This window comes from Carcharhinus amblyrhynchos, chromosome 8, assembly GCF_965287045.1.
Source record: "Carcharhinus amblyrhynchos chromosome 8, sCarAmb.v2.hapA, whole genome shotgun sequence".
Lineage (NCBI taxonomy): Eukaryota > Metazoa > Chordata > Chondrichthyes > Carcharhiniformes > Carcharhinidae > Carcharhinus > Carcharhinus amblyrhynchos.
Window position 1 is genome coordinate 54,369,523 of NC_137331.1, and position 24,164 is coordinate 54,393,686.

Genomic DNA, 24,164 nt, shown 5'->3' on the forward strand with positions numbered 1-24,164 from the left:
TACACACTGCTGTCACGGTGTGTTGGTACAGTAAGAAGTCTGACAACACCAGGTTTAAGTCCAACCGATTTGGTAGTAAACTTGCAAGCTTTTGGGGTTGGCCCCTTCATCAGGCGAATTGGTCATTCGCCTGACGAAGGGGCAAACTCCGAAAGCTTGCGAGTTTACTATCAAATCGGTTGGACTTAAACTTGGTGTTGTCAGACTTCCAACGCCGGCATCTCCACACGGTGTGTTGGTGGCAGAGGGAATGAATATTTAAAGCAGTGTATGGAGTGCCACTCAAGCAGGCTGTTTTCTCCTGGATAGTGTCAATCTTATTGAGTGGTGTTGAAACTGCATTCATCCAGGCAAGTGGAGACTATTCCATCGCACTCCTGACTTGTGCCTTGTAGATGGTAGATCAGCCTTGGAAAGTCAGGGGATGAGTTACTCACTGCAGAGTTCCAAGCCACAGATCTGTTCTCGTAGTCACAGTATTTATATAGCTGGCCTTGCTCAGTTTCTGATCAATGGTAATCCACAGGATGTTGATAGTGGGGTTCAGCAATGAGAATGTCATTGAGTGTCAAAGGGAGACAGTTAGATTCTGTCTTGCTGGAGATGTTCATTGCCTGGCACCTGTATGGTGCAAATGTTACTTTTGTTTTCAGTTGAATTGTGAAACGAAATTGTCTTCTACTTGATGGCATGGCATATGTAAATAAATCCTCATTTAATTTTGCAGTTTATATTGTTAACTTTTTACTTACATTCTATTCAATATTTATCAAAAATCTTTTGATAGATACTCAATGTAATTATCTCAACCACTGATTTTTGGGAAAAGTTACATATCTAACTTAAATGTATTCATAACGATTCATAAGTATTGCTGGATTAATTAAAATATAGATGGATCAGCTAATTGGTATTGTCTTCTCACTGTTCCTTACTCTCATCATGCTGCTTTGCATACTTCAGCTGATCCTTTGACCGTGCCATGCAGTAGCACCATCTAATGGTATGAAACAATATTTCATAAAGAGATTTTATTTCTTTAAACTGTCTTTTACTTCTGCAGTTGCTTGTCTTGCTTTGCATGAAAATTGTCTCTAGCATTTTAACATTTATTACTTCAGGGTGATGACTGCGAAGGAAAGATGGGGCAGGAAATGGTGGCCATAAGTCCAAGGCATGACCAAGTTTCTGAGGACCGTGGCTAAAAGCCTCGGGAACATGCTCAAGGTGCAGCGGGTGACTGCAAAGGGGCTCCAGAGCTTGGTCAGACTCAGGAGACCATTGCTGAGGACTCAAACAACATGGCGCAGACCAAGTTGGGCCTCCAGGACTGGCAGCGCCAGGTGGCACAGAGGCTTCTGGAGCTTGCTCCAGCTGCCCCGCCATCCCACGGAGTGTCCTAGAGGCCCACAAGCAACTCGATGGAGGAGAAAATGCCTCAGCCTTCCACTCAGGAGATCCAGCTATCCCCATCCTTTCCAAATTTCCCCTTCTTGACACCAGTGCATCTCATAGGCAGCGGGCTGAACTGGATGGCATGGCTCATCTGTGACACTCAAAAGTCAGTAAAAAGTCCAACGCCGGCATATCCACATCATGACTACTATTGACACCCAAAAGTCAGCTAGGATGCCCCTAATCCTGGGCCTCCAGGGATTGTTTTCCAAGGGCATGAAAGACCATGGAGCGCAGAACACAGCTAACTACTTCCACCTTTGATGTGTATCCTGCGGGGTCACCTAGACCTAGCAGGCCATGTAAGATTAAGAAGTTCTAGGGTCACTAAGAGGGTACAGGTGTAGGTGGACACTGCAGTAGGGATAGAAAGCACTGTAAATAATATTATTAAAGATTATTGCATCCCACAACCAGCTTGATCCACATTATACAGTGCAGGAGAGACCCTTTGGCCTCCCCTCCACTGAGTCTTCACCGATGATGACTACCACTGAAGTCATGCAAATCCCACCTACCAGCACCTGTGCCATATCCCTGGATGCCATGCCGAGTGTTCAGCCAACTATGTTGTAACACTTGTAAGGTAATCCTAGGCAGTGAGTTCTAGACCTCTGCCATCTGCTAAGTACAAACTGTTCGTGAGATCCCTGTTCCACACCCTAAAACTTTGTCTCCTTGTGAAATCCCCAACAAAGGGAAGAGGTACTCCCTTCACACCCTGCCCACACCCTTTAAGAACCCATGCAGCTTGACCATGTGCCCCCTCAACCTCCTCTGCAATACAGAACACAGTCTAAGCCCATCCTGTCTTCCCTGATGGCACCAACGTTCCATCCCAAGCAACAGCCTGGAGACCCCTGCAGTAACCTGTCCACTGCAATCACACCCTCCCTCCAGTGAAGTGACCAGAACTGGACACGGTACTTCAGCTCTGGCCTGACCACCATTGCATGCAATGTTGTCATGACCTCCCCGCCTTTCTACTCTATGCCACGACTAATGCAAGCGAGTGTCCCATGTGTGCCCACACCCACCCCATCCACATACCCAATTACTTCACTGAAACCCGCTACTGAATTTGTTAGGTATGACCTCCCCCTGCCAATGCCATGCTGCTCATCCCAAAACAACACACACCTTCCTAAATGGGGCCCTCCATCTGAATCTTCGCCAATAGTGACCCCAGTCTGTTGTCCTCCGGATCATTTCCCATCAGCCCCCTATACCCCCTATGCTGATCCTCACAGACATGGGCCCAGGTGTCCATAAGAAGTTGGAGGACAAGCATAAGTCAGACCAGGAGCATTAGGGCAGCATCACAGCTTGCCTCATAGTGAATCTTCTTCACCTTCCTGCCTGAACAAGTCATTTGCTAGTATGGCCAACCTTGTCCATCATCCTGGTATGATGTCAATGTAACTCCTCCCGCCTCAAGAGGAGAGGGGAGGGCGTGGGTGGAGCTGCAGGACATCACACTTCGTCATCGGTAAATCTTGCAGTGATGAGGGCCTTCCTGGCCAGCTTGACCTTTGCCACCACCAGTTCCCTACCCTTTGGATCCTCCTCAACCTTGTCCTCCACACCCTCTGGTTCCACGTCCTCCTCAGGAGCATCCACCTCTTCCAGGATGTCACCCCGATGCTACACCATGTAGTGGAGTGTACAACAAACCACCATGAGGTGGGAGACCATCCAGTTGGGGGCTGTACTGCAGAGAACCACAAGACTGGTCCAGGCATCTGGTTGGGCCTGGCCTGGGTCTAGATGGATGTATTGGCCAGGGCATCTGTGGCTTCCCAAGTGCATCTGTGTGCTTACGACTGAGAGATGCCACACAGGTGCCTGCCTGAGCTCTAGAATGACCTGGAAGTTCAGGGCTGCCTTCAGCTTCATTGCCACTGGGAGCAAGTGTTCTCTTCCCCCATGGGGTGCCAGGTCTGCAAGGATGTGGCACAGGTGTCTGGCAGCTCATTGCAGGACATGGGTGTCCCCCTCCGCTATCTTCTGCACCACCCCCTGTCCCCCGGGCCAATGGGCACCTCTGCCAGCTCTATACCAAAATTCATGGTTGCTTTGGGGGGTGTGGGGAGAGTGAGAGAGGTAATACATAAGGTTGTCCACCTCAAGCCCCTCAATCCCTCCCACCACCCCATGTCCCATATATTTGAACCCAGGCAAACACACCTATCCCTGGTGCCACCTCAGTTGGCTGCCAATCATTACCACAGTTGTCTCAGCAGATATGGGCATGGTCACTAATTGTGTCCCACTTGGCTGTACCCTCCCCTGACATGGTGTGGCACAATGCCTTCTGCATCCCCAGTGTGCAATTGCATGGTCGCTGTGTGAGGCCACCCACTACACCCCCTGTATGGATGGCCACTCCCAGATATTGACCCCTGATACCACAGGCCATAGGCAGCAGCATGAGGCAGACTGGGCTCAGCATTCTGGCACTCATGTAGTGCATAAGGTTAGCCATGAGAAGATCCTCATTGAGGCACCCTTGTGGTATAAACCTGTGTGCACCCACCTGGGCTAGCTTCTAGACAGGCGTGCAGTTTTGTCAGTTGATAGGGAAGCTCCCTCCTGACTTCCTTGCGATGAGTGCCTAATTTAGGGAGTGCTGTAGATTTCATGCCGTGTGAAAAGCCATGTTAATATCATCCATGCTCACTTAATTGTGGTGAGAGCTGCCAGATCTGGTGCTTGTAACTGTTCGTAGGGCCTGGGACGGGATGTCCATAGTAAATCATAACCCTTTCAGCTGATAGGAGCAGGATGATGGGTGCGACATTAATGGGATCTTTTAGCAGGCAGGGGGAATGCTCGCCATCTGCAATCCACCCGCCATCCCTGGCCGAAGTCCAGCCGCTCCCCAACTCCATGCGGCCATGGGGGACCGGACCCCACCCCGCAGTGGCTGACCCACCATTTGGAACCTGTATGTTGACCCTCAGTGGTGCTCACTTCCTCGCTGGAACCACACTTTATAGGAAGAATCATGATACGCATCCGTGTGATGTCAGTCGAGGTAGGTGCATTCCAGGAGAGGGAAGGGTCACATGTCAAATTCGCTGATGTAATTGAAATGCAGTCAATCTGGTGCTAATCACTTTTGCGTCCCTTCTGAGTGTGAACCAGTTCGTGCCATTTGATAGGGGCAGGGAGAATCGCAACTTGTTTGGTGCTGGGATCAGAGCGATACTGATAGTGCAGTGAGGTCGGAGAATGACCCCCGAGGCTTCACCTACCATAGTCTAACGTAAATACACAATCAAGAATGGGGCCAGTTCTTCCTATTGTTGCGGCATTGAGCCTTTACACATCTGTAAGCTTCCAGCGCATTGGTCAGATAAGCCAATATGCTTTTCACTCCTGCATTAAAACAAACAATTGATACAAAGTTTTCTAGAAAAAATAGCTTAATGACCTTCATAATGCAAAGGAGCCTCTAACTGGAAAGAGCTTAGAACTTTTAGTCCCTGGAAGGTTTTTCAAGAGTCAAAGGGATTATCCTCAGGCGGGGGATGCCCTCATTCCTGGCTTGCGCAACTCCAATTTTTCTAGGTTCACCAAATGGGGAGTGAAATATGGTACTTGAAGTATTTTGCTTTTCCAATTAATGATAAAATATGATTTTCTGTCCGGCTAGTAGGGTTTGGAATGAACCAAAGCTGAAGTGAATGAGCTGGTGGCACAGATCAGCACAAATGGATATGATCTGGTGGCCATTACAGAAACGTGGTTGCAGGGTGACAGGGACTGGGAGCTGAATGTCCAGGGGTATCAAGTGTTTAGGAAGGATAGATGGGAGGAAAAAGGGGGTGGGGTAGCTCTGTTAATTAAGGATAATATCAGGGCAGTAGTGAAGGAAGATATAGGCTCCAAAGAGCAAAACGTGGAATCGTTGTGGGTGGAGATAAGGAACAGTAAGGGAAGACGCTGGTGGGTGTGGTCTATAGGCCCCCAAATAATAACTTGGAGGTGGGGCGGGCTATAAACAAGCAAATAAATGATGTGTGCAGAAATGGAGCAGCGATAATTATGGGGGATTTCAATGTGCACATTGATTGGTTGACCCAAGTCGGACGCGGTGGGCTTGAGGAAGAGTTCTTGGAATGCTGTCGGGATCGTTTCCTTGAACAGTGTGTGACGGAACCAACGAGGGAGAGAGCTATCTTAGATCTGTGTTGTGTAACAAGGCAGGAAGAATTAGGGATCTTATTGTGAGGGATCCTCTCGGGACGAGCAATCATTGTATGGTTGAGTTTTTGATGCAGATGGAGGATGAGAAAGTAGGGTCCCAAACCTGTGTCCTCTGTTTGAACAGAGGGAAGTACGATAGGATGGGAGAGGAATTGGCAAATGTAGATTGGGGGCGCAGATTTGTTGGTAGGACGGCTGAGGAACAGTGGAGGATCTTTAAGGAGATCTTTTTCAGTGCTCAGCAGAAATATATTCTGATGGTAAAGAAGGAATGTAGGAGAAGGGATAACCAGCCGTGGTTATCGAAGGAATTAAAGGAGAGTATTAAATTAAAAGCTGATGCATTCTGAGTGGCTAAAAGTAGTGGGCGATTAGAGATTGGGAAAGGTTTAAAAATCAACAAAGAATGACTAAGAAGTTGATAAAGAAAGGAAGGATAGACTATGAAGCTAAACTAGCACTAAATATAAAAAAGGACAGTAAGAGTTTTTAAAAATATATAAAGAGGAGGAGGCTGGCTAGAGTGAATAGCCCTTAGAGGATGAGAGGGGGGATTTAGTGGTGGGAGTTGAGGAAATGGCTGAGGCCTTAAATAAGTTTTTTGCCTCAGTCTTCACAGAGGGGGACACGAATAGTTTGCCGGATATTAAAGATAGAAGGATGGTAGGAGTTGAGGGCCTGAATGCGATTACTGTCACTAGAGAGGTAGCGCTTGATCGACTAATGAGACTGATGGTGGACAAGTCCCCAGGACCGAATGGAATGCATCCCAGGGTTCTGAAGGAAATGGCAGAGGTGATAGTGGATGCCTTAGTGATTATTTACCAAAATTCGCTGGATTCCAGGGAAATGCCGGAAGATTGGAAAACGGCCAATGTTACGCCGCTGTTTAAAAAAGGTAGCAGACAAAAGGCAGGGAATTATAGGCCGGTTAGTTTAACGTCTGTAGTTGGAAAAATGCTTGAATCCGTCATCAAAGAAGAAATATCGAGGCACCTGGAAAGGAATGTTTTGATAGAGCAGACGCAGCATGGATTTGTTAAGGGGAAGTCATGTTTGACGAATTTATTGGATTTCTATGAGGATGTGACTAGTGTGGTAGACAGAGGGGAACAGGTGGATGTGGTGTTTCTAGATTTTCAAAAGGCGTTTGATAAGGTGCCTCACGAAAGGTTGCTTCAGAAGGTTAGGGTGCATGGAGTTAGGGGTAAGGTGTTAGTGTGGATAGAGGATTGGTTGCCTAATAGGAGGCAGAGAGTTAGTATCAATGGGTGCTATTCTCATTGGTGGTTGGTGACTAGTGGAGTGCAGCAGGGATCGGTGCTGGGGCCTCAGCTATTTATCATTTATATAGATGATCTGGAGGAGGGGGCTGAGTGTAGGGTGACGAAATTTGCTGAAGACATGAAGATGAGTGGAAAAACAAATTGCACGGAGGGTGCGGAAAGTCTGCAGAGGGATCTGGATAGGCTGAGCGAGTGGGCGATGACCTGGCAGATGGAGTACAATGTTAGCAAGTGTTATCCACTTTGGCAGAAATAATAGTAGGAGGGATTACTATTTAAAGGGTGAAAAGCTGCAGCATGCTACGGTGCAGAGGGACCTGGGGGTCCTTGTGCATGACTCGCAAAAACCCAGCCTGCAGGTGCAGCAGGTGATCAAGAAGGCGAATGGAATGTTGGCCTTTATAGCGAGGGGGATAGAATATAAAAGCAGGGAGGTCTTGCTGCAACTGTACAGGGCACTGGTGAGGCCGCAGCTGGAGTACTGTGTGCCGTTTTGGTCGCCGCACTTGTGCAAGGATATTTTGGCCTTGGAAGGAGTGCAGAGGAGGTTCACTAGGCTGATACCAGAGACGGTGGTGGGGGGGGAGGTTTGGACTCTGAAGAGAGACTAAATGGACTGGGTCTGTACTCGTTGGAGTTTAGAAGGATGAGGGGGTACCTTATAGAGACATATAAGATAATGAAAGGGATGGATAGGGTAGAGGTAGAGAGATTCTTCCTGCTTAGAAAGGATAGCAGGATTAGAGGGCACAGCTCAAGATAAGGCGGGGGCAGTTTAGATCAGAGTTGAGGAGGAACTTCTTCACTCAAAGGGTGGTGAATCTCTGGAATTCTCTGCCCGTTGAAGTGGTGGAGGCTACCTCGTTAAATTTACTTAAGTCACGGGTAGATAGGTTTTTGACAGACAAGGGAATTAAGGGTTATGGGGAGAGAGCGGGAAAGCGGAACTGAATCACTTCAGATTAGCCATGATCTTATTGAATGACGGGACAGGCTCGAAGGGCTGGATGGCCTACTCCTGCTCCTATTTCTAATGTTCTTATGACTGATTCTGCCAGAACCACGCCAACGTTATGTGTAATAATCTAAATGTTATTAATATATTGTAAAATACCCTGTACTGTCTTTAAAGAGTTCCCATTGGCAGGAGAAAGAATTTGATGCCAGAAAGTCGAGCCAGTCCCCTCTCACTGTAGAATCTTTTATGTGGCTTAGAACCAAATGTTCACATTCCTTTGGGCGGTGTTAGAATGGCATTAGAAACTGGTCGCACTCACTGGAGGAGAATTGTGAGTGTACTTTTTTCCTTGCTTGCACTGGCATCATCGCAGTCACAGTAAATCATCACATGACAATCTCTGTAATTTCAGCCTCAGACACGGGACTATTACGAAAGTTTTCTCTAACACTGGGCAAGATCAGCATTTCTCACTTGAATGTAGTCTCTTGTCGGTAAAGATCAACTCTGGCCAGGTTTTCCTGGAGTCGCTTTTTGCAAAGAAAAAAGGCCCACTATACATGGAAACTTTTCTTTAAGGGGACTATTATCTTTGAAATTATTTTCGATTGGGGGTGGCGGGGGTAACCCACGATAGTCTCGCCTCTGTCAAATTGGAAATAGAAGCCAGTCAGTTGCTGTACTTGTGGCTCCCGAATTACGATGGGGAGTTTATGGGCGAGTTTGATTCTCTTGGCCGCATTACCGTGGATTTCGGATAATGCTGAAGCGGGATGCGCGGAACCTCACAAATGCTGTGACGGTAGAGACCACAGATGCAGTAGCACTGGCTGGAGAATAGACCGGGTTTACGGGACTTGCTACTGCGACGAAGCATGTGAAAGTACCGGTGACTGCTGTTCCGATTACATCCAGACATGTCCAGGTAAAGGGCAGCTCGGCAGCCACAATCGAAGTGGGTTCTTAGTGTGTGCCTTCCACTGAATGAGGGCAATTGTTTCTTGCTTTGTAATTATACGGAGGTAGGTCAGCGTATGAAAGAATGAATTGAAAACGAGTGGTGAAATATGATGCTCTCACAATTACAATAAATGAATGCACGCTTTTTCTATTGTTTATAAAAGCGTAAAATATATTAATCTAAAATGGTTGACTTAAACGTGTTACTAGTTCAACTTTAAGACACGAACTTGTAAATTAGTTTTAAAAGCTGGATGAAATACTTGCTCAATATTCAGTGGTAATTTTATGGTACGGTGCAGAAAACCTCGCAATTTTGGCCAGTTTGGATAACTTGCTTGGAGCGCATGGAGTGATGGATGGCACTGGGCTGTTGTATTAGTCACTAAGATGTGAGTCCCGCTTTGACCATCTATTTGTACATACGGCCAACTATCCTATCTGATATGGTGATTAAAAGAAAAGCCACCCATTTCGAATAAATTTAAAGAATGTGTCATCCTTCCAATTATTATATTTTGAACATTTTCTATGTTTCTATGAACTATTTTCATTTTCTAAAATGAGTTTTTTATTGGCTTGTTGAAACTCGTCATGAAACTTTAATACCTGAAATTTAAAGGCTTTAAAAGATTTTTCGTGACATGTTTCAATGAGTCAAATAAAAAATAAATATTTTTATGAAAATAGTTTGAAGCCATCTTTTAATTTGGCAGATTTTAAACATTTTTCTTTTAATTTATCATTACGGGCATTATTTGTAATAACTATCCAGATTAATTTTTAAACAAATATATGGAGCAACTGTCCTACAACATGAATGTTTCATTTCCATTTTTAGGAAGTCAATTGAAAATTAAAGAGAGGTCTGTTTTTGGTTTAAATGAAGTTCGTAAATTACTGCATTAATTAAAATGATTATTGCTCATTGCAAGATGTGAAAATTGGTGTCAAACATTATTCAAAATTAATGACTGTGGTAATAATGATGTTAGGGATATAATGCATAAATAAGTTTTAGAGTTGCAATTATTGAAAATTCAATAGCTGGAAATTGTCCCTTTATAAGGATATTTTTTTCCTGAAAGAGGGGAGGACTTGCTCATCTCTGACTGAAATTTCTACTCAATCAATCATTCGCTTCTGGCTACTCTCTTCATTGCTTCACTTGTATCAAAATATTTAATAAGAATGTCCATTTTTATTTGTATTATGTTTACACTGGCAAATTAAGTATCACTGCAAAGCACTTCCCCCTTCACATCAAACTTCCAGTTATAGCATAAACCCCGAGTCAAGTCCTGATCTAAATGTGGAGGGAAATGGCATGAGACTCCCTGGAGTGTGTAATCACACAACCATTTTGATTTGAAGCCAAGTGGAATGTTAGTCCAACTTGATGAGGAAAAAGGTTTTGAAAGAGCCCTTGGACTTGCTGAAGATTTTTAAAATGTGTTTTGAGCTCAAGGCTCTATTTTCAATTTTTAAATGCTGTGAAAGAAACTCTGCACATGTACGTAACTCCATAGGGAAAACATGTCCTCTTATATAGAATAATTATAGTTCTGGGCAGGTTGTTTAAAAAGGATGGCATAGATTCTGTTTTGCGTGCAATTAAGGTTACAGTTTAAGATACTGCTAAATTTATTTGCATGGTCACAGATACAAAATCTTTCTGAACCAGTAAAATGAGCCAGTGTAGTGAAACATTTTTTTCATTAAATAATATTTCTTTATTTAAGAGTGGTAAGTAGTTAAGTCCAGTTGTACTAATACAGCTGAAAGTGGGTTTTGGGACAACTTTATTAATATAGCTGAAAATGGGTTTGTCAACAAAAATACAAGCGTGCTCCGCCTAGAAGTAACAAGAAAGCATTGGAAATAAATTTAAATGCTATACTGAGCCACTGAATTCTTTCATTGATGTAGATTAGCCAGTTTCTTAGAAAATTAAATACTTCTTGATATGAAGCAGCTCTGACAAAGTGCCCAATAATACCTTTCCACTTAATGCACTTTGAAGCGCTTTCTTGAACCAACAAAATCTCTCAACATTGATCTCTGGTATGGCCAACTTTGTCTATGACCAGTGTCCATAGGAGGGGCCTTTACTGCAAGGGGATTGTGGTACAGAATAAAGAATAATTGTATATTTTGGACTGAAATAGCCCATATGTATTTGACGAAAAACACGTTGGCGTGATAGTCCCTAACTAAGTTACTCTAGGATCAGATTTATGGATGCAGTAAATGAACATGTGACCAGATTTCCTGGGAGAAAACAATATAAAAAAAAACTTGGTTATATGAATGGGTTCTGTGTTGAAGCAGTTTAGTTTTAGTTTAAAACAAGCTGGAGAAAAGGATGTATTTCTTTAAGAAGTGTTCAATTGAAATCTGGTTTCTCGGCGAAGAGTTTAAAAAGTTTATTAACTGAAGGTTACTAATCTGGTATACGTAACATTGAAATCTGAACTTAAGTTGGGAGATGCATATCAGGAGCCTGTAGTAATCCTGGTGCAGACAAATGCACTAAAATTACATGGGAAGTTTAAACTTCCAAATGGTTGATTTCTGCTACCCCTGGACTTTCCACGAATGTTTCTGATGATGAGCTAGTATCAGAGCCTTGGATCAAAAATCTGGGACTTATCCAGGAATTTACAATGGAAATGTTACGCTGGTCACTACCTGATCTAATTCTATGATTGGTCAGGTTAACCAAACTGAATACCATAACTGAAACACAACTTGACTCACCCTCCCTCCATCAAACCATTGATACCCCCTCCCACCCTGAAATGCCAATTCAACCCGACTCAACTATCTCTCCCACCACAACCCAAACTGACCTTCCTCCCAGACCTAACCCGATCTGACTTTCTCTTTGAACAAACCCCAGATCTGACCTGACTACCCAGCCAACCTGACCCGACTCTTCCACCATTATTTCACCGACTCAAATTGACTGCTTCCCTGACCCAACCTGACTCTCCCATCATAACCCACCACCTGACCCAACTACTCACTCACTCACTCACCCATCCTCTCACCTATATGACCACCCAATCCCTTGCCTGCTGCCCATTGTCTCACCAACATGCCCAACACCTCGCCTGGATACCCACTCAGTCACTCGTGCACTAACTAACTGGAGTACTTGAGAACTTTTAAAAATTTAACTGAATATGACAGTTAATGCTGTAAAAATGTGGCTTGTCCATCACATTGCTCTGCCTCACCTACCTATTGCTGCTATAGTTGGGATCAGATTTCAATCGGGAATTCTGATCCTGGCTCAAATAATGCAATGTGTTTGGGTCACAGAAATCTTCATGGGCATTAACAATATGCACAGCAATGATGCTGACCAGAAGATCTGGGTCAGTGAGTTGGACCTCTGGTATAGCCAAGCTGAGGAGAGAAAGAGAGTGAGTTTTTTTTGCAGGCCTCTATAGTTGAAGAATGTTAGAACGAGGAGTGTTCTGACTGAAGGTGGCTACACTTGAGTTGCTGCAGACACCTGTGTTGAATGGGGTGTTTGCAACCAGAGGATGGTTAAAGGAGATTTGAAGAGATAACATTACCAGACTTCTGGAAGGCCCAAGAAATCTCAGCATTTATACAAACCTTTGAAGCAGTACTTAGACTAATCAGTTAATCTTCCAGGTTTTAATAAATATTTAACTGGAGTTTTGGTGTGGTGTAGTATTTGGTTTTGGTTATAAATAACAGAGTTTCTTGTACCTTTAATACCTTTGTGACTGTAAATTTAAAATAGAGTGGAATTATTTGGATACGTATGCTTTGATCTTGGTGCAGTAAAATTATTTTGTTTTAAACTGTGAACTTTATTGCCTGGGCTTTCAGATTCTAAAAAATATTAGACACGTAACTGATCTCTAACGAGATCATAACAACTGGGGACTAGTGGAATCACAAATTCACAGACTGTGATGGGTGAGCTGGAGCATTGGCAATGGTCAGGCTAACAGGACTTCACGGTAAATTTTATTGTACAAAGTGAGTAGCAGTGGCTTTGTCAGTGGTGAAGAATTTTCTGGAAAGGGAAGATTTATCACTGAGTGACTTGCAATAATTAACCAGGGGTTAGGTTAATAGAATTGGCTGGAAATTTGAAGGTGGAGATAAAAGCAAGGCTAAAAAAGCAGAAGTAATTGATGCAATAGCGCAGCATTTGGATTTGAAGAAGAAAGGATTCATCCAAATAAATTACAGCTTGAATTAGTTCGGATTCCATTGCAGATGAAACAGCTTGAATTAGAAGAAAAGGAAAATGGAAGAGAAATGCAGAAGTTTGAAATTGAACTCAAAAAAGGCAGCACGGGAGAAAAGACTACTGTAAATTGAATTGAAAAAAATTTTTGATTTTTGAGTTTTGATTTAACAATGACTCTTCACTTAGCGCCTAAATTCACTGAGGGTGGAGTTCAGAGATAATAGCTGTGATTCTCCAGAAGAAAACTAGGTGCTGCACTCAGCAGGAAACACAGTGTTTCTGCTAGATGGTGGGAACATCTTCCAGGTGGGATTCATCCACCTGAGGCATGTAAAAAATATGCAGAACAAGAGTTATGTCAGCCAGTCTACCTTCACCAAGATCTGGGTACCATTTTTAAAGGTTGCCCCGATCTCCGCACAGAAAGAAAAGCCCCCCTCCTCACCACCATGCAAATGGTGACCCCCCACCCGGCCCCCCACCGACCAGAGGAGCACCACCAAACTCTCATGAATAGTGAAACACAAAACACAAGGACGAAGGTGACCCAAACCCCATCAGCCCTCTCCGTCAGGCTCCTCTCAGCACCTTGCCCTCCACTACAGTGCCAATGATGCACAGCCTCCTGGCCAATTGCGTTGGACCACAAGGGGAGTTGAGGAGGTAAGTACAGTGCCCACTGCCAGGCTGCAGAGGGAGTGTCCGCAAGGAACCTGGGGGTTGGGTTGTTCTCAGGCTGGGACAAGGGCTTGACCACAATATTTTCCCAGGGATTTCAGGGTTCTAAGGAATGTGGAGGAACAAAGAGATCTTGGCGTTCATATCCACAGATCTCTGAAGGTTGCCAGTCAAGTGGATAGAGCTGTGAAGAAGGCTTATAGCGTGTTAGTGTTTATTAACAGGGGGTTTGAGTTTAAAAGCTGTGGGGTTATGCTGTGACTGTACCGGATGTTGGTGAGACCACATTTGGAATATTGTGTTCAGTTCTGGTCACCTCACTATAAGAAGGATGTGGAAACATTGGAGAGAGTGCAGAGGAGATTTACCAGGATGCCGCCTGGTTTGGAGCATAGGTCTTATAAGGAAAGGTTGAGGGAGCTGGGGCTTTTCTCTTTGGAGTGGAGGAGGATGAGAGGCGACTTAATAGAGGTTTATAGAGGGATTGATAGAGTGGACGTGCAGAGACTATTTCCTCGGGTGGATGTAGCTGTTACTAGGGGGCATAACTATAAAGTTCATGGTGAGAGATATAGGAGGGATGTCTGATGTAGATTCTTCACTCGGAGAGTGGTTGGGGTTTGGAATAGACTGCCTGCTGTGATAGTGGAGTCAGACACTTCAGGAACTTTCAAGCAGTTATTGGATAGGTACATGGAGCTATCCACATGGAGGGGATAGCTTGTTCTTGGGATTGGACATAGCTCGGCACAACATTGAGGGCTGAAGGGCCTGTACTGTGCTGTAATGTTCTATGGATGGGAGTCTAGTTGCTAACCTGCTCTTTTTAACCCTGGGAAACCTGAATCTCACTCCTGGCATCGTGATTTCAGGCATTTCACTGATCATGGTCTTTATTCTGGTCTGTGGACTTAGAAAACTTTGAAGAGTGTTGGTCATTGTAGGAAATGTCATATTTACTATATTTATTTGTTCATGGACTGTGGTCAATATTATAGCCCATCCCTAATTGCCCTTGAGAAGTGGTGGTGAAATTCTTAAACTGCTGCAGTCCATGTGATGTAGGTACACTCATGGTGCCTTTAGGGAGGGAGTTCCAGGATTTTGACCCAGCAAAAGTGATGGAACAGTGAAATAGTTCCAAGTCAGAATGATGAATGGCTTGGAGGGGAACTTACAAGTGATGGTGATCCCAAACATCTGTTGCCTTTGACCTTATCGTTGATAGGGCTATGGGTTTGCAAGATGCTGTTGAAGCAGTCTTGATGAGTTGCTGCAGTGTACCTTGTAGATGGTACACATTGTTGCCACTGTGCATCAATGGTGGAGAACGTGAATGATTGGGTTGTACCTAGTTTGCCTATTAAAGAGGTAGATTTTTATTAAGAGATGCTTTGGCCGGTGATATGGTATTAGTATCTCCAACAATTTAAAGAGAGCTAGCTGAAGTGAGAGAAATAAAGTTTGAGGAAGGAACATGCTGGATTGTTCCCAGATTACATCATAACAAGGTCTCAGGAAGATAGTGAGACAGGATGAAGCAAAGTTAACTGAAAGGTAGAATAATTCAAGTATTTGATTATTCATTAGGCCTCAATTAGGACTTTGTTTTGGAAGCTATATGTGAGTAAAAGACATGAATAGAATGAGCTGACTTATTTAATCAGTCTTCTCTAATTTACCCTGAGTTTGGTAGAACTTGGTTTGCAATGATTATTTCAAACAGTGCTGACGAAGAATCAGAAAAGATTCCTGGTGTTATTATCTAAAAATGATATACCAACAAGGAAATAGGGATCTCTTCAAAGACCAGCAGATGAGGAAGCAATATTAATCTATCAAATTAGGTGAATTGCTCATTCAGAGAGCCAGCACAGATATGATGGGCTGAATGACCCCTTCTTGTACTGTAACAATTCTGTGATTCTGTAAGGTTGTTGTCCCTCCTAGTTAATACAGGGAAAATTTAAAAATGCCCATGGAATTTCAGTTAGTCAGGCTAAAGTAATGAAACATTTTCACCAATCAGGTTTCCACAAGATGTGGTGGAATTCTGCAATACATGCCACAATTGCCAGATGTTTGGAAAATCCCAGCCACCAGTTAAAACAACTCCATTGATTCCTATGCATGCTTTTGACTAACTGTTTTGTAGGGTTCTAGTGGATTGCATGGGACTCTTGCATAAACTAAAATGGAATATCAATATCTTTTAGCCGTCATGGATCTGGAGGTTAAAACTTTAATAACATAAGATATGCTGATTACACTATTCTTATTGCTGACTCTGGCGAGAAATGGCAAAAGATTTTGGATAGAGTAGTGAATAAACGTGAGAAGAAAGGGCTGAGCATAAATTTTAGGAGAACAAAATGTCTTGCAGTATCTCAGAAGAAAATCATATCAGAATGTAAGGACACAGTGAAGAGTGAAAAGCTAGACAAACGTTGTTAACTAGGAAGTATGTTAACATTGAATGGAAAGTGCAACCAAGAAATAAGACGAATGATTGGATGGCCAAAGATGCATTTCAAAAAATTTAAAAGATTATGAACTTAAAATTAGCCATGAAACAAAGCTGAGAATCTGAAATGCTGCATCACACTATTTTGAAACATAGAAGTGAGTGTTAGACAATCAGTGAAGCAATGCAGAGAAGAATCAAAGCTCCAGAGTTATGATTTTTGAGGCGAATAATGAAGATATCTTGGACAAGTCATACTGTCATGTGAAGGTGTTAATAAAATCTAAGACCAAAATAATTCTACTGATCAAGATCAGAACAAGACCATTAAATCTTTTAAAATAAAAAATAATGACTTAGAATGATTAATGCTGATGAGAAATATCAATGGTAAAAGAGATTAGGTTAGACAAAAAAAAGATCTTTCTAAAAAGCCTCTAAATCTGGATGAATGTACCACTAATGAAGATGATCCACATTTCCAGAGCATGATTAGCTGGAGGCCCATGGTTGCCACCACCCTCATAGGCATGGTACCTGAAGAGATAGGGAGAGGGCGTTCACTTCAGAAAGATTACTGCAAAGATGGTAAATAAAGGGTTACTTTTGTTTTTAACAAGATGTGGATTACCCAAAGGGTTCAGTCTGACCAAGGGTCAAAATTCTATGCCACATGTGTTCCTGAAAACTATTTACAGTTTAGGAATAAAGCAACTTTGATAAATGTGGAAAACCCACAGTTCCCAAAGGACTTGGAAAGAGGCTAAACCTTAAAAACCGTATCCAGAGAACTGAAATAAAGGAATTTCAATGTTATTGTTTGCAATTCGGGATGCACCTATTGAATCAACAGAGGGATTCAGTTCCTGTGAATTGGTCTATGGATGTGAAGTGAGAGGACCACTTAAATTTATTAAAGAGAAATTTATGGATCACGAAGAGGAATTAATTCTTTTAGATTAAACATCCAAATTTCAAAACAAATTGTCAAAAATATGTACAGTTTCTTGAAAACACTTTAAGGTCTCTGAACAAGTAATTAAAAGCAAGCAAGTAAGACAGTTGAAGAATGCACTTTTAAATCTGGGAATAAGATTTTCGTTCTGTTACCTATGCAGGGTTCTATTATCTGTTCACTGAAGGCTAAATTTAGATCTTATTCAGATGAAAACAAACTTAATGAGAGAAACCATATTATTAGTGAACCAGATAGAAGGAAAACTCAATAAGTGTGTTCCATGAATATGCTGAGACAAGATTATGACAGTGAGATAAACAACCAAGAAGTGTACATCAGTTTGTAAAGAAGGAAGACAGTGATATGGCTACACATGAGGGTTCAGATAATAAGACAGAAGCTGAAAATGTTCAAACTGAACCCTTGTAATAAGGTTAGGCAGTACAAAGTGTTAAAAAAAATTACAAAATATTAAACCATATCTGAGTAGAGTCTCAGAATGACATAGTCAAATTGCTAAAAGAATGAGAGTCACGGTGTAGAATTAGATTAGAATGAACTTTCTATGCGTGATGTTGATGCGCGAGGTACTCCACCCATTAAACAAATTCCTTATAGATTGAACACTGAGAAATTGTCTTGAGTCAGCGAAATGAATCAATTTCATGTTGTACAATGATATAATTGAACTGAGTCAAGACTGTTGGAGTTCACTAGTTGTATTCATACAAAAGTCTGACTAAACTCAAAGATTTTGCATTGACTTTTATAACAAAAACAGACTGTTATCTTACGTTATGCATTGAAGACTACATTGATACTAAGAGTTCATTAATAAGATTTACTTATTAAAAATATGGAGTATTAGCAAGTGCCACTAACAGAGATAGCCGGGGAAAATTCTGCTTTTAGAACTGCAGACAGCCTATCTCAATTTAACGTATGCTATTCAGATAGAAGAATACAGCAGTTCTTTTCAAAGATAAACAAGTTGAGTTAATAATGGACTATCATACTATGTTGTACATATGACAATTTATTGATCCACAGTGACTCTTGGAAAAAAAATATAAAATACTTCCATGAATTACTGTAATTGGGAGACTGCAAAAAGCTGACAGTGATTAAATTTGGTGAAAAGTAAATTTCCCAAGGCCAAATGAATTTATTTGGAGAATGTTGTGGGGTGACAAAGTGGCACAATGGTTAGCACTGCTTCCTCACAGTGTCAGGGACCTGAGTTCAATTCTGGCCTTGGGTGACTGTGTGGAGTTTGCATGCTCTATCCATATCTGCGTGATTTTCTTCTGGGTGCTCCGGTTTCCACCGCAGACTAAAGATGTGCAGATTAGGGTGGATTGGTCATTCTAAATTTCCCCTTAGTGTCCAGAGATGTGTAGGTTAGGTAGATCAGCCATGGTAAATGAACAAGGTTATGGGCATAGGGTGGGAGGCTGGGCCTGGGGAAGATGCTCTTTTGGGAGTTGGTGCAGACTGTATGGGCCAAATGGCCTCCTTTTACAATGTAGAGATTCTATGGCTCAATAGATACTATGAATCAATGTCTCAGAGAAGCCATATATCAAGCAATTATAGACTTTCCTAATTCTAAAACCAAATAAAAGATAGTGTAGTTTCTCAGAATGTGTGGATTTTACAAGCAGATTGTATTCAAATTTCAGCACAGTAGCTGATCCATTAACAAACTTATTGAAGAAGAAAGTTAAATACGACAGGACAGATTCTTGTGAGCCTGTCTGTGAGGGATTAAAGGCTGTCTTGATAAATGAGCCTTTGACTGTTCCAAATATCCACAAACTATTCAAAATAGCAATTGATGCCAGTGATGTGGGTGTGGGAATCTTATTATTACACAATCATGACGCAAACATAAAGCATCCAGTTTGTTATATTTCGAGAAAAATTTCAATGAAAGTACTCCACAATTATAAAGTGTTTAGTCTTGTTTTGGCTTTGTAATAGTTTGAAATATACACTTGCAGTAACGCCAGAGAGACTATGATTTACACAAACCATAATCCACTAGAGTTTTTGGAGAAATTCTACACTAAAAATCTCCATTTGTTTTCGTGGAATCATTTACCTTAAAAAATGTTCAAGTTGCAAGAAGGAACAATATCATTGCAGACAACCCCAAAGGCCCACCCCCCCTCCCCACACTCACACTTACACTGTCTGCTGGGATAAGGGTAGTGAAGCCACTTGCAGCAATCCTGACCTGGCTGGCTGCATTCCGGAGTGGGCATTTCAGAACCTCCCTCCCCCACTGCAATTTTAATGGAGTTGGGCTGGCTTTTGAAGTTAAGCTATCATACCAGCTCAGAGTTATCCTATACCATGGAGGATCCTGAAAGCAGAGTCATGAACCAGTCAACGTATGATAAGTTATGCATGTTTTTATTGCAGTAATTGATGATGGGGCTTTGTTCGGAAAAGCCAGACTCAAAAACCTTTGATTTGATAATGGGATTATTGCAGAGTCAACTAGACTTTTGGTCATCGCTGAAATGTTCAGATTTCATAAACATAACCAACAAGAAGGTGAATCAATCACAAAGTTCATAGCTATTTTAAAGAAATTAGTTGAATACTTTGAATTCAGGGATGACTTGAACAACATCATTACAACATAGTGTCGGTTAAGAAGTAAAGCTATTTTGAAAAGCCTGTGTATAGAAAGCAACATAAACCTAAAGAAGACTTCAGAAGTTGTGATATCTATGGAATTAGCAAATAAGAAGCCCAACAATTAAGCTTGAGCATTAAAGTCCATGAAGTATCAGCTGAAACTCTAACACAGACATAGCTTTGAAATTGCCATCAATGTGCAAAAACTGGGCACAGCAACTGACTACTGATACAATGATACAAAATGTAGGAATTGTGATGAAAAGGGGCACATTGAACATGCACATTTGAGGAAGAAGCAACAAATTCCAAACAAGAATTATAAAAAGCAAGAACCAAGTGTATCAAATGGAAAACCTATAGAGGCAAAAAGGATCCATGGGATACAAAAAGGACATGAAAAAGTACCAGTCACAGTCAAATGATGAACTGTTGTTGAATGTGCTGGCCATTGTGGATGCAACAAACCATTACTGCGTCATTGGATTCACTGGATGGACAATTGGTGAAATTGGAGGTGGACACCAGAGCAGCAGTTTTGTTGGTACCAGAAATCTTTTACTAAAAAAAAACTGCAACATATTGCCTTAAACCCTCAAACGTAACAATAAAAATCTATATTGGAGAAATGGTTCAGTTTAGGGGCCATATCAATGTAAACAAGCAGCTAAATGGACAGACTGCAGGTTCTTAAAGGTAACTATCTAGCTCTGGAGAGAACTTTAATAATGCCTCCTTAACTTGTATGAAGGCCTTCTCGCACTGATCCACCCATTCCTATTGCCTGTTTTGACACAATAAGTTGTGTAAAGGCTTAAGGATGGTCTCCAGATTAGGGACAAACTTTCCATAATAGTTTAATAAGCCCCAAAAAAGAAGAAAGTTGATTTAACTTTTAAAGGTGGTTTGTGCAGTCCCTTTGTGACTATGAGATGACCCAGATATTCAATAGAAGATTGGAAAAATTCACATTTATCTTTCCATACTCTTAATCCATAATAGCTTTTGTGTGACATTTGGGTTGTGAAGATGTTTTTCCTCATTCTTTCTAGTACTAGGATATCATCTAAGTAACATTGGACTCTTTCTAATTCACTTTGAATTTTTTTCCATGGCTCATTGGAAAAATGATGTGGGTATGCCGGCGTTGGACTGGCGTAAACACAGTAAGAAGTCTGACAACACCAGGTTTTAGTCCAACCGATTTATTTGATAATACAAGCTTTCGAGGGGACTGCCTCTTCGTCAGGTGAATGGAGAGTTCTGGCCTCAGACAGAGCATATAAAGCACAGACAGTTTAGAGATTACTGATTAAAATGCGAATCCTTACACCTAACCTGCTGTTCAAGACCTGAAGTGGCTGACAATGTGAGTGGAAGGAGCACTGATCACAGGTTACAGAGATGTGTATTGTCTCCAGACAGTACAGTAAGTGAGGTTTTGCAAACCCAGGCAAGACATGGGGGTTACAGATAGTGCGACATGAACCCAAGATCCCTGTTGAGACCGTCCTCATGTGTGCGGAACTTGGCTATCAGTCTCTGTTCAGCGACTCTGCGCTGTCGTGTGTCATGAAGGCTGCCTTGGAGAATGCTTACCCGAAGGTCAGAGGCTGAATGCCCGTGACCACTGAAGTGTTTGCCAACAGGCAGGGAACAGTCTTGCCTGGTGATTGTCGAGCGATGTTCATTCATCCGTTGTCGTAGCGTCTGCACGGTCTCCCCAATGTACCATGCTTCGGGACATCCTTTCTTGCAACGTATCAGGTAGACAATGTTGGCCGAGTTGCAAGAGTATTTACCATGTACCTGGTGGATGGTATTCTCACGTGTGATGATGGTATCCATGTCGATGATCCGGCATGCCTTGCAGAGGTTGCTGTGGCAGGGTTGTGTGGAATTGTGGTCACTGTTCTCCTGAAGACTGGGTAGTTTGCTGCGAACAATGGTCTGTTTGAGGTTGTGTGGTTGTCTGAAGGCAAGAAGTGGGGGTGTGGGGATAGCCCTGGCGAGATGTTCGTCTTCATCAATGATATGTTGAAGACTCCGGAGAAGATGTCGTAGCTTCTCCACTCCGGGGAAGTACTGGACGACGAAGGGTACTCTGCCCACTGTGTCCCGTGTTTGCCTTCTGAGGAGATCACTGCGGTTTTTCGCTGTGGCGCATCAGAACTGTCGATCTATGAGTCGAGCACCATATCCTGTTCTTATGAGGGCATCTTTCAGGGTCTGGAGGTGTCTGTCACGATCCTCCTCATCTGAGCAAATCCTGTGTATACGGAGGGCTTGTCCATAAGGAATGGCTTCTTTAACATGTTTAGGGTGGAAACTGGAGAAGTGGAGCATTGTGAGATTGTCTGTGGGCTTGCAGTACAGTGAGGTGCTGAGGTGACCGTCCTTAATGGAGATGCGTGTGTCCAAGAATGCAACTGATTCTGGGGAATAGTCCATGGTGAGTCTGATGGTGGGGTGGAATTTGTTGATATCATCATATAGTTGTTTCAGTGATTGTTCACCATGAGGCCAAAGGAAGAAAATGTCATTGATGTATCTAGTGTATAGCATTGGTTGAAGATTCTGTGCAGTGAAGAAGTCTTCTTCGAACCTGTGCATGAAGATGTTGGCATATTGAGGTGCAAGGATTTGCATTCTAATCAGTAATCTCTAAACTGTCTGTGCTTTATATGCTCTGTCTGAGGCCAGAACTCTCTATTCACCTGACGAAGAGGGAAACCTCAAAAGCTTGTGAGTCTATTATCAAATAAATCGGTTGGACTAAAACCTGGTGTTGTCAGACTTTTTACTGTCATTGGAAAAATGCAGATGCGGGGCATGATGCCAAATGGATGTCGTTTATATCAGAATAGCCCTCTGTCACGATTGTCAAATATTGTTGTGAATCTGGATCCACGTTGATCTGAAGATAAGCTTGAGGCAAATCAATTTTACTGAGGTTTGGCCTCCAGTCAACACAATAAATAAATCATCAATGAGAGACAGAGAGTACACTGTACAGGATTGATTGTGACTTTAAAATCAACACAAATGCATACCAATCATTTTTCTTCATCATCGGCATGGCCCAATCATTCACATTAACAGGTTTGAGGACTTCTGTCCTAACTAATTAGAACAAGCTATTCTAATTCTGCCTTTATGTTAGGCCTGATTGTGTATGGCACTGACCTAGCCTTTTAGCATGTGGCTTGACTTTCCTCCTTAATCATTAACTTGATTAAGAATTCCTTCAAGCTTCTCAGCTCCCCATTAAAGACAATGATATACTCCCTTAAAGCCTTTGGTAGACCTGCTTCATAATCTGACACAAGATTCACCTTGGCCCAGTTTAATTTGATTTTTTTCCAGCCAAGTTCTCTCCATTAATCTGGATTGTTTCCTTTAACATTGTGCAAGGACAAATCTATTCAATTGCATGTTTACATCAATACAGCCCCTTAACGGAACCACTTCTCCAATGTAGTTTTTAATATTATCTTCAAAAGTTTCAAGGCAATGTGTTGTAGTTTTCCTATTTCTGGTACCAATGAAACTGCTGCTCCACTGATCACCTCCATTTTCACTGGCTATCTGTCCAGTAAAGAGTGACCAGTAACTGTTCGTGGCACCAGCAATAGTCAGTACGTTTTATGACAATTCGTCTTCCAACTTATTCCATTTTCATGCCCTTTTTGTACCACATGGACACTTTTTCCCTCATTTGGTTTTCCATTTGATGTATTCGATTCTTGTTTTTTTTGTAGTTCCAACTTATTGACCAAAATTTTACCGACCTGCCCACCATGGGAATTGGAGTAGGTGAGGGGCAGACCATGAATAGGTCCATTGACCTCAGGCAGGATTTCACAGTTTTATGATGAGTAAGGCCATAAAATCCCACCCATTGTTTCTTTCTGCAACAAGCATGTTTGATCTGCCCCTTTCTGCCACAATTTCTGAACTTTGTCTTTGCTCCAGCAATCTGCTGCTGTGTGCCCAGTTTTTGCATGCAAGTCTGTATGTAATGGTGTCGATCAAGACATCCCTAAATCCACAGTATTCAGCTGGTTTCTTCAAAGTAACGTTGAACTGTGTAATTGATTCACTTTCTTGTTGGTTATGCATATGGAATGTGCATGTCTCGGTGATTTCCACTATCTTATCAAAAGCTTTTGAGCCTGGCATTTCCAGCTGTATCAGACTTCTCAGGAGATTGAATATTGTTGACCTGTTTTCTTCTGAGTTTTGCAACAACCCCGAGCTCTAAACTTATTGCTGCAGGATACTTGCGACTCACAGTGATTCCT

General features: G+C 42.4%; 1 protein-coding gene across 1 annotated transcript in view; it reads left to right on the forward strand.

Annotated features, from left to right (window-relative positions):
* The first annotated feature begins 8,419 nt into the window (after nucleotides 1–8,419).
* sbspon (somatomedin B and thrombospondin type 1 domain containing) overlaps nucleotides 8,420–24,164 on the forward strand; it is a 38,240-nt gene continuing 22,495 nt past the window's right edge. The window contains exon 1 of the mRNA XM_080194093.1: nucleotides 8,420–8,836. Within this exon, the coding sequence (XP_080050219.1) occupies nucleotides 8,614–8,836 (223 nt within the window). The 5' untranslated portion in view covers nucleotides 8,420–8,613. The remainder of the gene's footprint in view (nucleotides 8,837–24,164) is intronic.